At 42.0% G+C, this 16,550-nt stretch overlaps 1 protein-coding gene across 1 annotated transcript; it reads left to right on the forward strand.

The window, feature by feature from the left end:
- Positions 1 to 5,999: 5,999 nt before the first annotated feature.
- On the forward strand, positions 6,000 to 15,818 carry LOC131737487 (uncharacterized). The gene is made up of 2 exons (XM_059026762.1): positions 6,000 to 6,321; positions 14,576 to 15,818. The coding sequence occupies exon 2, from the start codon at positions 14,578 to 14,580 to the stop codon at positions 15,613 to 15,615; it is 1,038 nt and encodes a 345-aa protein (XP_058882745.1). The 5' UTR covers positions 6,000 to 6,321; positions 14,576 to 14,577; the 3' UTR covers positions 15,616 to 15,818.
- Positions 15,819 to 16,550: the final 732 nt, after the last annotated feature.

Below are 16,550 nucleotides of genomic sequence, written 5' to 3' on the forward strand. Positions count from 1 at the left end.
CTCTGCGCAATGTTGCAAGCTTATCTTTTATGACCCTTTGTAAGAGATTGAGTCCCTCCTTCTGACTTTGTTCTGCTCTTCTCCATTGGTTCCTCAGCTGTCTCCTTTCTCTAACTAAGCGTTCAATCTCCTGCTGCCGTCTAGACTTTCCAGGAATAGTTTGTACTTTTTCCTTCCTTTTTTCAACTCCAAACCTCTCGCTTCCATATGCGTAGATGATGTCCCCAAATTTATCCAGCTTCTTTTCAACTGTTCCACTTAATCTTTCCAATGCAACGCAGAGATCTGTGTTTACTGTGTCCCATGCAGTTTTCTCACAAGCTCTTGGCCATTTAACTCCAGGCTTGTGCCCGTTGAGGTTCTTTTCTCTCTTATGCTGGTTTGTCTGACCGGGTTCACAAGGATCATTAGGTTCATCACTAACTGTGTCCATGCAAATCCTCCTCACATCTATGACAGGGGTGCTGATATCCTGCGAACTGTGGTTTGCTTCCTGTCGCTGGATTTCATTCGACTGACTTGACTGACTTCGTAAGAAGTACTGATCAATGCGAGGCCCTTGTCCCTTCTCCCTCAAGCATTTCATTCTCCCTTGATGAATCTTCAAACCCCTGACCGTTGTCGCCTTGCTCCAGCCGCAGACACAAACCTGGAGTTCCATGTCTTTGTTAACTGCAGATCTTGAACTAGTCTTTTGTGAAGTACTCTCCATACTCATATCCGTTTCCGTTCCTAAGTCGTTAACCGTGTTGTCCAACGTTGAGTCATCTTCCGCCCCCGCTCTCGCAGACTCTAGGGGTATTTTTCTCTTTAATTTCTTAGAAGCCTTGGGCGGGTGTCTCCAGCATCCTGTAAACACAGAGCTGGATACTGCCGACAAGGGTAGCTAACCCTTACCAGCCCCAATGGGGTCTCTTTCCTCCTGTCAGCTGTCTCTCCAGGCTGTCACAAGGTCTTTCCCTTGTTGCCAGCTGCACTATTCACAGCAGTCACTGGACGTATCCAGATCTTCATGATTTCCATTACACGAGAGTAGATGTTAAAACTTCATGCTGATTTGAACTCGGCTCTCGCCAAGATAAGCACCAACTAAGACGTAGCTTTACAGTAAACTAATGTGATCCATATGTGTCTCCCTCCATTTACGTTTCCTTCCATATGATGATGTAGATATCCTTCTGTCTGGTGTTAATGGCTGAAGTGTAATGCTGGCTCCAGGGATCAGCTTATTTTGCCTCCCTGGCGCATCAGCACACACAACGGCTGCGATGCTGGCTCCGGGGATCAACCAAAGTGCGGCCTCCCCAGCGCATCAGCATGACAACCGTCTGGATTGAGCTAAGTAGGGTACATCTCTGGGGTTTTCAAGTGGGCACCTTCCATCCTCAGTGTTTCGTCGACTAGCCCACGACACCTCAAGAGGGCTCGACGGTGATTCTGGCGTCCCAGCATCACCCCCCACCGTCCCCCACTCAACTCAGCCCAGCTTACTTACCTGTCCCCAGCCAGAATCTTTCCGTCTCAACCACAGCCAGTTGCTGCTCCTCTCTGCTGCTTCAGATAAGTTCTTCACTGTGCGACGCAACTCTTGGCCACTGAATCCGACGTCTCTGAGAAATCGGGTTGTAGAGTGTGCCACAAATCCTCGACAACCCACTTCCACTGGGTAAACCCGAACTCTCCATCCTCGCTGTTCCGCTTCAGTGGCTAGTTGAGCATACCGCAGTTTCTTCCTCTCATACGCCTCATCTACAGCATCCTCCCATGGCACTGTTAACTCTACCAGGTGAACAAGGCGTGCTGATCCAGACCACAAGACAATATCTGGTCGAAGGTTAGTGGTGGCAATCTCAGGTGGAAAAATAAGCCGTTGACCAACATCTGCCAGCATATTCCAGTCTCTAGCAGCTTCCAGTTGTCCTGGGCGAGGATTGGTTTTAACACCTTTTCTTGGTGGTTGCTCTCCTGGGCGGAGGAATGTTGTCTTTTGTGTGTAATGTTTTGATGGAACAGGTGGCAACTTATTGGTCATGTTACGCTTGTCTTCCAATGCTAAGGCCAAACATCGCAGCACCTGGTCATGGCGCCAAGTAAACCGTCCTTGGCTAAGAGCCACCTTACATCCTGTCAAAATGTGCCTTAATGTTGCAGGTGATGAACACAAAGGATATGAGGGATCCTCTCCTACCCAGAGGTTTAGGTTCTGTGGTGATGGGAGAACATCATATGTTGACCTGATGAGGAAACTGATCCTGCTCTGTTCCATTGACCATAGGTCTTGCCAGCCAATCCTGCGTTGTTCCACACTCTCCCATCTCATCCATTCATTGAACTACTCTTTCGTGAAGTACTCTCCATACTTATATACTTATATATATATATATATATATATAGATAGATACATACAGTACTGTGAGAGTAAGAATGCTTTCAAAAATAGACATGTTAATAGATTATATTTATCAATTAACTAAATGCAAAGTGAGTGAACAGAAGAAAAATCTAAATCAAATCCATATTTGGAGTGACCACCCTTTGCCTTCAAAACAGCATCAATTCTTCTAGGTACACTTGCACAAAGTCAGGGATTTTGTAGGCATATAGTCAGGTGTATGATTAAACAATTATACCAAACAGGTGCTAATGATCATCAATTCAATATGTAGGTTGAAACACAATCATTAACTGAAACAGAAACAGCTGTGTAGGAGGAATAAAACTGGGTGAGGAACAGCCAAACTCAGCTAACAAGGTGAGGTTGCTGTAGACAGTTTACTGTCAAAAGTCATACACCATGGCAAGACTGAGCACAGCAACAAGACACAAGGTAGTTATACTGCATCAGCAAGGTCTCTCCTAGGCAGAAATTTCAAGGCAGACAGGGGTTTCCGGATGTGCTGTCCAAGCTCTTTTGAAGAAGCACAAAGAAACGGGCAACGTTGAGGACCGTAGACGCAGTGGTCGGCCAAGGAAACTTACTGCAGCAGATGAAAAACACATCATGCTTACTTCCCTTCGTAATCGGAAGATGTCCAGCAGTGCCATCAGCTCAGAATTGGCAGAAAACAGTGGGACCCTGGTACACCCATCTACTGTCCGGAGAAGTCTGGTCAGAAGTGGCCTTCATGGAAGACTTGCGGCCAAAAAGCCATACCTCCGATGTAGAAACAAGGCCAAGCGACTCAACTATGCACGAAAACACAGGAACTGGGGTGCAGAAAAATGGCAGCAGGTGCTCTGGACTGAGGAGTCAAAATTTGAAATATTTGGCTGTAGCAGAAGGCAGTTAGTTCACCGAAGGGCTGGAGAGCGGTACACGAATGAGTGTCTGCAGGCAACAGTGAAGCATGGTGGAGGTTCCTTGAAAGTTTGGGGCTGCATTTCTGCAAATGGAGTTGGGGATTTGGTCAGAATTAATGGTCTCCTCAATGCTGAGAAGTACAGGCAGATACTTATCCATCATGCAATACCATCAGGGAGGCATCTGATTGGCCCCAAATTTATTCTGCAGCATGACAACGACCCCAAACATACAGCGAAAGTCATTAAGAACTATCTTCAGTGTAAAGAAGAACAAGTAGTCCTGGAAGTGATGGTATGGCCCCCACAGAGCCCTGATCTCAACATCATCGAGTCTGTCTGGGATTACATGAAGAGAAAGAAGCAACTGGGGCTGCCTAAATCCACAGAAGAACTGTGGTTAGTGCTCCAAGATGTTTGGGCCAACCTACCTGCCGAGTTCCTTCAAAAACTGTGTGCAAGTGTACCTAGAAGAATTGATGCTGTTTTGAAGGCAAAGGGTGGTCACACAAAAAAAATTGATTTGATGTAGATTTTTCTTCTGTTCACTCACTTTGCATTTTGTTAACCCTCTATGGCCAAATGTTACCTCAAAGTAACATACCAGTTTTTGCTCCCTTACACACACAAAAACAACATCAACCATAATGCAATTCTCTCTTTTTAAGGGAGGAAGCTAAATAAACTAATATTAGACTTACATTTGGTCACATGACGAGTATTTCCTTTCTTCAACACCTTTTAAAATCAGGATATAGCACGTGTGCGACGGCCATTAGATTGCTCCTAAAAATTGCTCTAAAATAACAATTTTTACAGCTTTTTCTTCAATAAAAAATGGATTCACAATCTTGGGTAAGTTAAGAATTATTTTTCATCACTTTATCTAATTTTCACATAATATATATTATGATAAATTAATGAAATAGGTATGTTGCCTCAAAGCAACATTGAACCACAATGGAACCTCAATTTCCAACTTATTTTTGTTTACATGTGGTCATATTCTAACGTAACCAGCCTATTATTACCATCATGATTATGATTATCATCATTATTACTGTAATATAATGAATATTGTTCTACCATATATTTTATTATACTAATATTGAATATTATATCAAAGTTTTTCAGCATTACATTATCAATTGGTTCTGTAGCACTGACCTGCAAGTGGCTCTACAAAAAAAAAAAAAGATCCACAGTGTGGGGACAGTTAGACAGAATCGTCTGGCTGGATGCACCTTCATGAATGACGAAGAAAAGAAGGGGAACCTTTGAAGAGAAAGAGGCAAAACACAATGGTGTGTACCTCAGGGCAGTCAAATGGTTTGAAAACCGTCCGGTGACTATCCTGAGCACCTATGCAGTGGCCAACCCAACTTCCACAGTGGAGAGATGGGACAAGAGGAGAAAGGAAGCTGTTCAAGTGGCACGCCCCAATATTGTCAAATTGTACAACCAGAGCATGGGTGGGGTGGACCTCCTGGATGCTCATCACAGTGTACCGAACCAAGATAAGATCCAAGAAGTGGTACCATCGCATTGGCTTCCACATGATGGATTTCACACTTGTGCAGGCTTGGCTCCTGTACTGGTGAGATTGCAGAGAGTGTGTCATCCAAAAGAAAGAGCAGCTCTGTTTACTGGAGTTTAAAACTGAGGTAGCAAGCTGTCTCTGCAAGCAGAACAAAATCAACCTGAAGCGGAAGGGAAGACCATCCCACTGTGTTGAGGCAAGTCTGGCTGAAAAAAGGAAGAGAGGGCGTGTGGGTCCAGTCTGCCAGGACAACACAGACCACTAGCCTGTTTGGGCAGAAACCAGAGGTAGATGTAAATACCCAGGCTGCAAAGGGATCATCAAGGTGCAGTGTGTGAAGTGTGGGGTTTTCCTCTGTTTCACTGCTGAGAAGAACTGCTTTGTGGACTTTCACAAGCAGTGAGATGGACAGAACACATTTGCGCAGGATCACTGGACAAATGTAGTTTTTGTTTATTTTTAATTTATTTTTAACTCAAAATGTTGCATTACGATTCATTGTTTTCAAATCTGAGTCAAAATTATCATTTTGTTCCAAGAAGAAAATGTAATGTCATGCATGAAATTAAAATAAAAAGTTTGATTTTAAAAAAAACTGTGTTACTCTCATTTGTTCTATAGTGGTTCAATGTTGCCTCAAGGTAACGAACCCCAAAGTACCCTCCCAAATTTTGGGGGAGGAATTTAAGTTTTGGTAAGGCTAAGTTGGACCATTTTAAGTGCTAAAAACAAATGAAACATTTTTTTCAACAATGTTTTCACAATGTGGGCAATAGATTGATAAATATAAACTATTAACATATCTATTTTTGAAAGCATTCTTACTTTACAGCATTTTTTCACAACTGCCTAAAACTTTTGCACAGTACTGTGTATATATATATAAATTCATTCGATTTTTTTGGTGTTCATTAAATAGTTTTACCGTTTTTTTAATCACTCACGAATTAAAAAAGAAAATCTTTTAAAATCAAAATCGCAAAATTAACTGTTAATACCGTTCAATAAGGTTACTGTGGCAGGTTTGGGAAATAGCATAAGTGTCTAACTAGGCCTATATGGCGGTTAACCCTGATTTGTTAAGCGTTGTATTCGTGGTTCGTGCGTCTTGTTTTGTAAATATACCATCAAAACGTTTCGATAGTGCACCTACGACACCGTCAGCAAGACCTTACCCCGTGATCGTGACTGAATACCCTGAGCGTCTGCAGCTGCACAGGATCCGCAGAGCTGCTGGCGCTTGTGTCACGTGATGCTTGCTTCTACTAGTCAAGGCGTGTGGAAGCGGGTGGGGTTTTGTACCTGTCTCTACCTTTACCTTAGTGCTCCTGTACGTAAATACATGTGTCGGGGATCGTGCTGAACACGGAACAGCAGTACAAAGAACTCTAGCGACCAAAATTCTTGCTGTTACTTATCACGTCGTGAAGGACAGCAGAGGCTGCTCTACGAACGAAAGATCGTTTTTCTACAGAGATTAAGTAAGTGTTTCTGGATAATATTATAACCCCCCCCCCCCCCGGGCTGGTGTAAGGCATGCTTTCCTTGTTTAGACTTTTGCTAAGGGTAATTTGAGTAGCGTAACATTTAAAAGAAAACATTGGCTCTTATTTGACGCAAAGTTTTTTGCATGTAATATTAATTATGTAACTTTTTTTTTTGGTAATATTCTGTGTGTCATGTAAACTGTTCAGACCCTACTTGTATTTGTGGATACACCGACTGATTGCATATTTAATACATTGCTTGACGTTCAGGATCTCCGTGTGCAGGCAACAAACTCGAATTATTTATGTGAGTGGCTACAGGGTTTTTTTTTTTTTTTAGTAGATAGTTCTGGGACCGTTTTTTCAAAACTTTAAATCCGGATCAATTTTGTCTGGATTTTGGAATCCTGCTTTTTGTAAGCCAGATTGTTTGTTTTTATCTGGATAATTTGTATTCCGTTTTTCAGAGAAAGATAGTGTTGGATTACATGTGTCCAGATCAGAAATAATCACGATTAGGAAATCCTGTTTTTTCAAGGCGTGGGCCCCAACTTCTAGTGGATGGGCAAGTACCAAAGGTCTGACGTCACAGGAAACCGTTTACATTACAAACATGATTTAAATCAATTAAAACTCTGAATACATCAAATATCTCCGCGGGGTTTGAGCAGCGCAACGTAGCCAAGTCTGAACATGTATGGTGCTGAGTGAAGCAAGGCGATAATGTTTTTGCAGTTTATAACAGTAGTTGCACGTTTACACTACAAATACAAAACACATAAGCATACATACAACCTACAGAAACAAACACACTGTGCACAATAACTGCAAAAACCACTTCATTTGACAAAGTGCTAACAGAAACTAAAAAAATCCCCAAACAGAAAAAGCTGTATTGTTTTTTTGTTCTTAGCTGTATTGTAATCTCTTAGCTATGTTGTAATAACGTGTTACCTCTGTAAGTGAACCTGCATAAGGGCGTCTGTCAAGCAGAAATTAAAAATCATGCTAAGCTGCTGCCTTCAAACCAAAACTCAAATCTTAGCTGTACAGCTAAACAAAGATACTGCGTTGCCTGCAAAAAACGGAACAAGCAGACAAAAATAGATTTTTTTTAAAAAAACAGCCTTGAGTGACAAATTCAGCAACATGTTCAAGTTTTGTAAACCTTTTAAAATGAATTTGACACGCTAATGAAAAGGAACGTGCAATTCCCATGTTTTGCTGCCTTTAAAATAAATATTATACACGGAAGAAAAGTTAACGACAAACCTTAAATGACAAAACCCACGTTTTTGCATTTATTTACGTTTCTGATACCAACCAAGTAGAAATAATGATTACGTTTTAAAACCACAGATACATTCAAATAATTAATAAATTGTAACATCATACATGCCACTGACTCGCTAGGTCATTGTATGTAGTATGACTCAAACACCAATCATGAAGTCGATATTTTTTTGACACCGTTGCCATAGTAACCAAATGCACAGCGCTGATAAGTATGACTTCACAATGTGGAATACTGTCAGGAAAATAAAATGCCTGTTTTTCGCGGTAAATTATTTTTTGCTTACGAAATCAGCTGTCGATTCCCCAATGCCTGCCATTGTACACATTTCAAATACACACTAATTTTTCATTTCCCAAAATATTTTTAAGACGGAAAACTGTTTATAGACGGAACACTCCCAACTACTATGTAAACTATTTAAAATATTTGTAGACAAAAAATAAATGTACTTACATATATTCGCGGTGAATGCACTTTAGAGTCAAACAGGCAGCGTCACCAAACCAGCGAGAACACAGTGTTAGATTTTAAGCAATTATTAAATACAGTGAAAGTCAGTCAATTACTTACCGTTGCCTAGTTAGTATCCTCTCGTCTCCGCTCCACCTTACACAGTTTAAGCGTCAGGGCTTGCAGTTATATAGTCAGGACGCTCCAGACAATCGCACGTATCTCTTCAAACAACAGCAATTTTAAGATATCTGTCAGCATTCGGCCAGCTGTCATAACCCTGTTCACTCGAGCCCTTCTATTAAACTAAACTCTTAAAAGAGTGTGCAGATTTGTTTTGCCATGTTGACTGCCGCACTACGACTAACTTATTTTAAAAATGCACATTAAAACGTCTGGGACTTTTTCAACAGGTTGTGAAAAGATCCGCGCCAACTGCCTCACAAGCTGTCAATCAAACGTGGTTTGCACATGATTCGTTGTGTGAGAGGACGATCTCACCCAAAATTGCATCACAATGACTACTTTGCTTTGATTGGCTAAAGCCTGCGGCATATTAAAAAAATAGCTTATTTGACTTAAACTTAAACACCTGCCTTCGGGGCGCACAGTTGATGTTTTTTATTTTTTTTTATTCACATAGGCGCAGATTTGGGTAGGCATCTGTGTGAACTGGGTGGGCCGTGGTTACACCACTGCCTAAGAGTGCGCACGTTTACTTGGTTATGAGACAAACAAATAAGTATGTCAAGAAAATACTCTATCAAGTTATTAAACTAAAAAAAGTATTTGTTTACATAATTAGCACGGAATGTAAACTGACTGCAAAGACTTTAAACAGATTTAAACATCCTCCGCCGCACAATAGAATGTATAAATGGGGTGCTTAAGAGACGATTCGCTTGTTTGGATTACCTGCGTGTGGATCCGCCCAGTGCATGCAACATCATTCTAGCATGCATCGTATTGCACAATATTGCTGTCATGCGCAAGGTGCCATTTACTGGGGAGGACTTGAATGACTTTCCGGAGCCTTAAGAACAACAGCGTGATACACCTTTAAAATCACAGCAGGATGGGTTCCCGAGTGGAGCATCCAGTAAAAGCACTTGCGTAGAGAGCCGGAGGCGCCGTATAGCCTGGACGTCGCCGGTTCGAGTCCAGGCTGTTCCACAGCCGACCGTGGATGGGAGCTCCCAGGGGGCGGCGCTCAATTGGCCGAGCGTCGCCCGGGGGGGTGGAGGGTTAGGTCTGCCGGGGGGTCCTCGGCTCACCGCAACCCCTGTAGTCTGGCCGGGCGCCTGCAGGCTTGCCTGTAAGCTGCCCGAGAGCTGCGTTGTCCTCCAACACTGTAGCGTTTGGGTGGCTGCATAGTGAGTCCACAGTGTGAAAAAAGCGGTCGGTCTGACGGCACACGCTTCGGAGGACAGCGTGTGTTCGTCTTTGCCCTCCCGAGTCAGTGCAGAGGTGGTAGCGGTGAGCTGAGCCTAGTGAAATAATTGGCCATTCCAAATTGGGAGAAAATAATAAAAATAATTGGCAACAATTAAATAATAAAAAAAAAAACAGCAGGATCGACTTGCTGGATGTGCAATGAGAGATTCTTTTGTAAGAAACTACTTTTAAAAGGGTCATGGTTTAAACTTTAATTTAAACTTTGACGAAAAGGTATGTAGGCTGCAGTTTCCTTTTTTTTAATTTCTAAATAACACACACTCACATGCGGATGTACAGCATAGAGTGCCTTGCATAAGTATTCCCCCCCCCCTTGATCTATAGCATATACAGTGCCTTGCGAAAGTATTCGGCCCCCTTGAACTTTGCGACCTTTTGCCACATTTCAGGCTTCAAACATAAAGATATGAAACTGTAATTTTTTGTGAAGAATCAACAACAAGTGGGACACAATCATGAAGTGGAACGAAATTTATTGGTATTTTTTTAACAAACTTTTTTAACAAATAAAAAACTGAAAAATTGGGCGTGCAAAATTATTCAGCCCCCTTAAGTTAATACTTTGTAGCGCCACCTTTTGCTGCGATTACAGCTGTAAGTCGCTTGGGGTATGTCTCTATCAGTTTTGCACATCGAGAGACTGAAATTTTTGCCCATTCCTCCTTTCAAAACAGCTCGAGCTCAGTGAGGTTGGATGGAGTGCATTTGTGAACAGCAGTTTTCAGTTCTTTCCACAGATTCTCGATTGGATTCAGGTCTGGACTTTGACTTGGCCATTCTAACACCTGGATATGTTTATTTGTGAACCATTCCATTGTAGATTTTGCTTTATGTTTTGGATCATTGTCTTGTTGGAAGACAAATCTCCGTCCCAGTCTCAGGTCTTTTGCAGACTCCATCAGGTTTTCTTCCAGAATGGTCCTGTATTTGGCTCCATCCATCTTCCCATCAATTTTAACCATCTTCCCTGTCCCTGCTGAAGAAAAGCAGGCCCAAACCATGATGCTGCCACCACCATGTTTGACAGTGGGGATGGTGTGTTCAGGGTGATGAGCTGTGTTGCTTTTACGCCAAACATAACGTTTTGCATTGTTGCCAAAAAGTTTGGTTTCATCTGACCAGAGCACCTTCTTCCACATGTTTGGTGTGTCTCCCAGGTGGCTTGTGGCAAACTGTAAACGACACTTTTTATGGATATCTTTAAGAAATGGCTTTCTTCTTGCCACTCTTCCATAAAGGCCAGATTTGTGCAGTATACGACTGATTGTTGTCCTATGGACAGAGTCTCCCACCTCAGCTGTAGATCTCTGCAGTTCATTCAGAGTGATCATGGGCCTCTTGGCTGCATCTCTGATCAGTCTTCTCCTTGTATGAGCTGAAAGTTTAGAGGGACGGCCAGGTCTTGGTAGATTTGCAGTGGTCTGATACTCCTTCCATTTCAATATTATCGCTTGCACAGTGCTCCTTGGGATGTTTAAAGCTTGGGAAATCTTTTTGTATCCAAATCCGGCTTTAAACTTCTCCACAACAGTATCTCGGCCCTGCCTGGTGTGTTCCTTGTTCTTCATGATTCTCTCTGCGCTTTAAACGGACCTCTGAGACTATCACAGTGCAGGTGCATTTATACGGAGACTTGATTACACACAGGTGGATTCTATTTATCATCATTAGTCATTTAGGTCAACATTGGATCATTCAGAGATCCTCACTGAACTTCTGGAGAGAGTTTGCTGCACTGAAAGTAAAGGGGCTGAATAATTTTGCACGCCCAATTTTTCAGTTTTTTATTTGTTAAAAAAGTTTGAAATATCCAATAAATTTCGTTCCACTTCATGATTGTGTCCCACTTGTTGTTGATTCTTCACAAAAAATTACAGTTTCATATCTTTATGTTTGAAGCCTGAAATGTGGCAAAAGGTCGCAAAGTTCAAGGGGGCCGAATATTTTCGCAAGGCACTGTATGTGCTGGACAACTAACATTTCTTTTATAGGTTAAGTGCTCTCGAGTAAACGGCCGTTTTCTTTTTCTTTATGCGACAGATGCTGTTAATAAAATGTTTTATACAAACATGAATAATACAATAAAACCAACTGTGGGTAATGTGTTACATTATTTAAGCATATTATTATGTTTTCCATCTAAATGGAGACCAAATTTAATTGTTTCACAAAGTTGTATCATTTGAATCCACCTTCCGAGTGGGATCAGAACAATCCTGATATATGACATCAGAGTAATTGTGATCTCCTCTTTTAAATTCTGATAAACCCAATTGCAATATTTAGTTGTGATTAAAAGTGGGATTGGATTACCAAAACTAGATCCGGATCACAGTAATCTCGATCGCATTTCGATGTTTTGAAAAACCCAGTTTCACAATATAATCAAACACGGAAACCCAATTACCAAAGTTTTGAAAAACTGGCCTCTGTTATTTTTCAGGGAGCGGTATGAAAGTGCTTATGCGCTGTGGTAAAGCGGTTGTTATCCAGTAATTGGAAGCCCAGTTAATAAGAATAGGGGAGACCAGGGACAGTTGTAACAGTTTTTAATTTTGCATCATAACTCCAAGACCATTTGAGCTGGGTTTCCCATTTTGTGATACAAACAACTTACACCTGTCTTTTACCAATTCCCAGCGTTTTCATGTTTGTAGAGGTAATGTAAAGACCACAGTATTGCTTCAAATGTAAGGAGTCCGATGTTACAATGGACCCCATGGCCGGGGGCAGTTGTAACATTTTGTGTATTTTATTTAATAACAAATAAACACCAACATGTTGCATGTCATTTAAAAACAGGGATATCTTTAGTCAATAAGATAGATAGATATATAATGTGAACTGGCCGGCACCGCTCACGGTTCGTTGCCCCTTTAAAAACTGACCCAACACACAGACTTGGATTTTTCAGCGCGGTTGTGCTATTTTTAATAAACACAAAACAAACACAAAACAAAAACCTAACTCCGTTTTGGAGCGCTAACTAAACAGGTTATTCCCTGACTAACTCGCAGGACAGCTACGCCGTTTACCTGCCCAACACACACAAAAACCACAGGCTTAACACAGCACTTACTTTTTAACTCTGGCTACTCGGAGACAGAGCACCTCTGCCTCCTTCTACTCAGCAGCCCTGAGCATTCTGACTGCTCCTCTTTATACCCTGCACCTGGTCCCAATTTCCAATTACCACCCAGGTGCAGGGGATAATTAAACAATTAAACAGTTCACAAACAATGATTAACAGAAAAGCAAAACAATTCAACAATAAACCAAAACAATTAACCTAAACAAACGTGCATATTCACATGTTTTCTCCTTCAGGGAGGCTTTAACCCCCTCCCTGCTATCTCACAATATATATATCCTCATCAGAAAGATCGAACTCTTCCTTTCTCTGGTGTTTTGTCTTTGCCTTTTTCTTTCCAGTTTTCTTTTTTATATTGGCCGAATCAATTTTCCTTTTTGCCTTCTGACCCACAGATTTCTTTTTTCAGCTTTCATGGCTAATTTTACCTGTGTGTCAGTGAGAACTGCTGTTACTTTCCTCTTTCTCCCTTCTGTTTTGATTTGCCTTGGGCCTGCTTTGGAACGGGCAGACGGCGACTGGAGAGAATGCTTCCTTTTGTGTCTCTCTCTTGGAGAGCTTGATTATAGCCTGATGTACTTGCCTCTGGAGAGGTGACTTGAGGTGTGGTTGGAGAGGTGACTTGAGGTGTGTTAGGAGAGGTGACTTGAGGTGTGGTTGGAGAGGTGACCTGTGTTGGGAGAGGTGACCTGAGGTGTGGTTGGAGAGGTGACTTGAGGTGTGGTTGGAGAGGTGACTTGAGGTGTGGTTGGAGAGGTGACCTCATGTGTGGTTGGAGAGGTGACCTCGGGTGTGGTTGGAGAGGTGACTTGAGATGTGGTTGGAGAGGTGACCTGAGGTGTGGTTGGAGAGGTGACCTGAGGTGTGGTTGGAGAGGTGACCTGAGGTGTGGTTGGAGAGGTGACCTCGGGTGTGGTTGGAGAGGTGACTTGAGATGTGGTTGGAGAGGTGACCTGAAGTGTGGTTGGAGAGGTGACTTGAGGTGTGGTTGGAGAGGTGACTTGAGGTGTGGTTGGAGAGGTGACTTGAGGTGTGGTTGGAGAGGTGACCTGTGTTAGGAGAGGTGACTTGAGGTGTGGTTGGAGAGGTGACTTGAGGTGTGGTTGGAGAGGTGACTTGAGGTGTGGTTGGAGAGGTGACCTGAGGTGTGGTTGGAGAGGTGACCTGAGGTGTGGTTGGAGAGGTGACCTCAGGTGTGGTTGGAGAGGTGACCTCGGGTGTGGTTGGAGAGGTGACCTCGGGTGTGGTTGGAGAGGTGACCTGAGGTGTGGTTGGAGAGCTGACCTGTGTTAGGAGAGGTGACTCCGATGCATTTGTGTTTTCATTTGAAAGTGAAGCAGGTGGAAGTGGCCGATCAGTGACAAAAAACAGTGCGTATTTAGTGAACTTACTTATAAACTAGACACTTTGGAGCCGTTGGGAATGAACATTCTATTCTGAGGTCATCATCCTCATCAGCAACATCAGCAACATTCTGGAATTTTATTTAAAAGACTACTTGTTTGTTTTTTTATCAACTTCTTAAAGCACTGTTTTTTCGTATTCAGCCGATGAAGGACTTGTAGTCTGAAACGTCCTGATAATTGATTTGTAATCAATTATTCTACCTTTTTAAGTACCTGAAATATCCTTTTCTTTTTTCTTATTGATCATTTTGGTACACAGCAGTTTTCCTTTTTATCAAACTTTACACATATATATATATGGACTCAGTGACTTGTCATCCTGCTGCTCAAGTTATAAATAGCTTTACATTTCATAACAATCCCAGGATATTTGAGACATTTTAGTTATTTTGACAATAATCATGATTTATTGTGATCATTTACTGCCGATAATCAATAACTAAAACTTTCATTATCACCCAATTGTATCTGTGTCTGTCTCCCCACCTTAGATTTGAACCTACAACCAAGAAATGGTGTTTAATTAATGGTGTCTTTGTATGTCTGCAGAGATGACCGTGTCTAAAATCGTTCCCAAGAACAAGGCTCCTGGGGTGGATTTCTGTGGAGTGAAGCAGTACTATTACATCATCCGATCTGACCTCGGCTGCTACATGAGATCTAGCAACTTCCATGAAGGAAGAGACCTGTCTGTGTTCAGCCTGCATCAGTCCTGCCGTGGAGGAGACTTCTACCTGGCTCACCAGGATGATCTCTTCTACATCATCAAAGGGAAAGAGTATCGCCGGGTCACCAACATGAACACGGACTCTGGGGCCGAGGTCTTCAGTCTCCACCCCAACTGTCAAGGAGGCGACCACTACCTGTCTGCCTTCGGGAACGTCTACATCATCTTCCAAAGCAAGGGCACTTACCATCGCACTTCCAACATGAACAAGGACAGCGATGGCGTTGACTTTCCTCTCCATTCTGCCTGCAGAGACGGCCTGTATTACTGGGGCATTGACAGCTACTACTATTTTGTAAAGCCTGATGACAAATGGGGAGTCCAGTATTACAGGTGCACCAACTTCAACACGAACCAAGACCCTGACACTTTCTCCTTCCACTCGGATGTGGTCAACTTCCTGCCCGGTGGCTTGTCCATTTCTCAGGGTTCAGCCTTTGGGAAATGGGAGAACATCAAGACCATCTCCAACGACTCTGCGCAACCCCTGAAATGGACCAAGAAGATTACCAAGAAAGTGGGCTACACCAAGGAGAAGATGTCCAGCATGGAGCACAACTGGAAGATCTCGATGAGCGCCACCTATCAGGCCGGAGACCTCACTGCAGCCTTTGCTAAGTATCAGTTCTCTCTCAGTGCTGAGTACGGTGGAACAAGCATCAACACAGAAAAGGAAGACTGGAGTGAAGCTACGGAAGTTGAGGAGAGCATTGAAATGACCATCCAGCCCAATGAAAAGGTCTATATCTGGCAGTACAACCTCGGTTTTGGCAAGGAATCGGTTTTGTTCTGTCGGGATCTCAAAATCACTAAAACTTCCACTCCGCCTACTGAAATACCCCTTCCACCCTCCACACAGTAACTGATGACATCACTACAGCTTCCTGTAGGCCCCGCCTCCTACATGAACGCACTGCTGTAAAGTTATTGTATAATGTCTCTGTTCCTAATTTGTTGTTTTCAAGGTGATTGGAATGTGAAACCAATGGAAACAAATGCTGAGATGTGTTAAAAAAAATCTAACTCTTATTGTACTGAAATCAATAAAAAGATAAATAAGCTGCATACCTTGAGCCCAAATCATTATTTCTCTTCTGCATCACCCTCCAATATAGTTTCTGTAACTAGGAACCAGGCCTGGGAACATGATCTATTCTAATATCCTTGGCAGAAAGCAAATAGAATTTGGAGATCTTTAAATCTTTTTGTGGTAAGTAAATATATGTGTAATATATGAAGTAATTTTAATTGTTAGAAGGACAGTAGAGGAGTAGCAACTATAACTACTACTGCAGATATACAGCTCCAGTTCTGAACAAGATCAGATATAACCGTGCTAGAAGTGCAGTAGAGGAGTGAATAGGCATACAAATAAATAAATAAACGCATGCACTATATATATATATATAACATTCATTCATTCATGTTCATTAAAAAATTCTACCTGTTTAAAAAAAATAAATAAATAAAAAAAAGTCCTAAACTCAAAACCACAAATGATGACCAATTAACTGTTAATAATGTTCAATAAAGTTACTGTGGCAGGTTTGTCCAATAGCGTAAGTGTCTAACTAGGCCTATATGGCGGTTACCTCGGTTCGTTTGGTAAGTTCTATACTAATTTGTGCCTACAAATATTGTAATAGGTATATAAATAGATACTACTTTAAAATATTCAATTAATTTGGTTGTTTTTGTTAATGTTTATTTTAATGTTCAGTTTATTCATGTATCTATTTATCTATCTATATGGCGATGTACCGTTCTTGTCGACTACGTATTTGTTTTTCATTTGTG

The sequence above is a fragment of the Acipenser ruthenus genome, chromosome 7, assembly GCF_902713425.1.
Source record: "Acipenser ruthenus chromosome 7, fAciRut3.2 maternal haplotype, whole genome shotgun sequence".
Taxonomy (NCBI): Eukaryota; Metazoa; Chordata; class Actinopteri; order Acipenseriformes; family Acipenseridae; genus Acipenser; species Acipenser ruthenus.

Excerpts from the sequence above, each read along its gene's own strand:
- LOC131737487 (XM_059026762.1), top strand. The coding sequence starts at position 14,578 with ATGACCGTGTCTAAAATCGTTCCCAAGAACAAGGCTCCTGGGGTGGAT.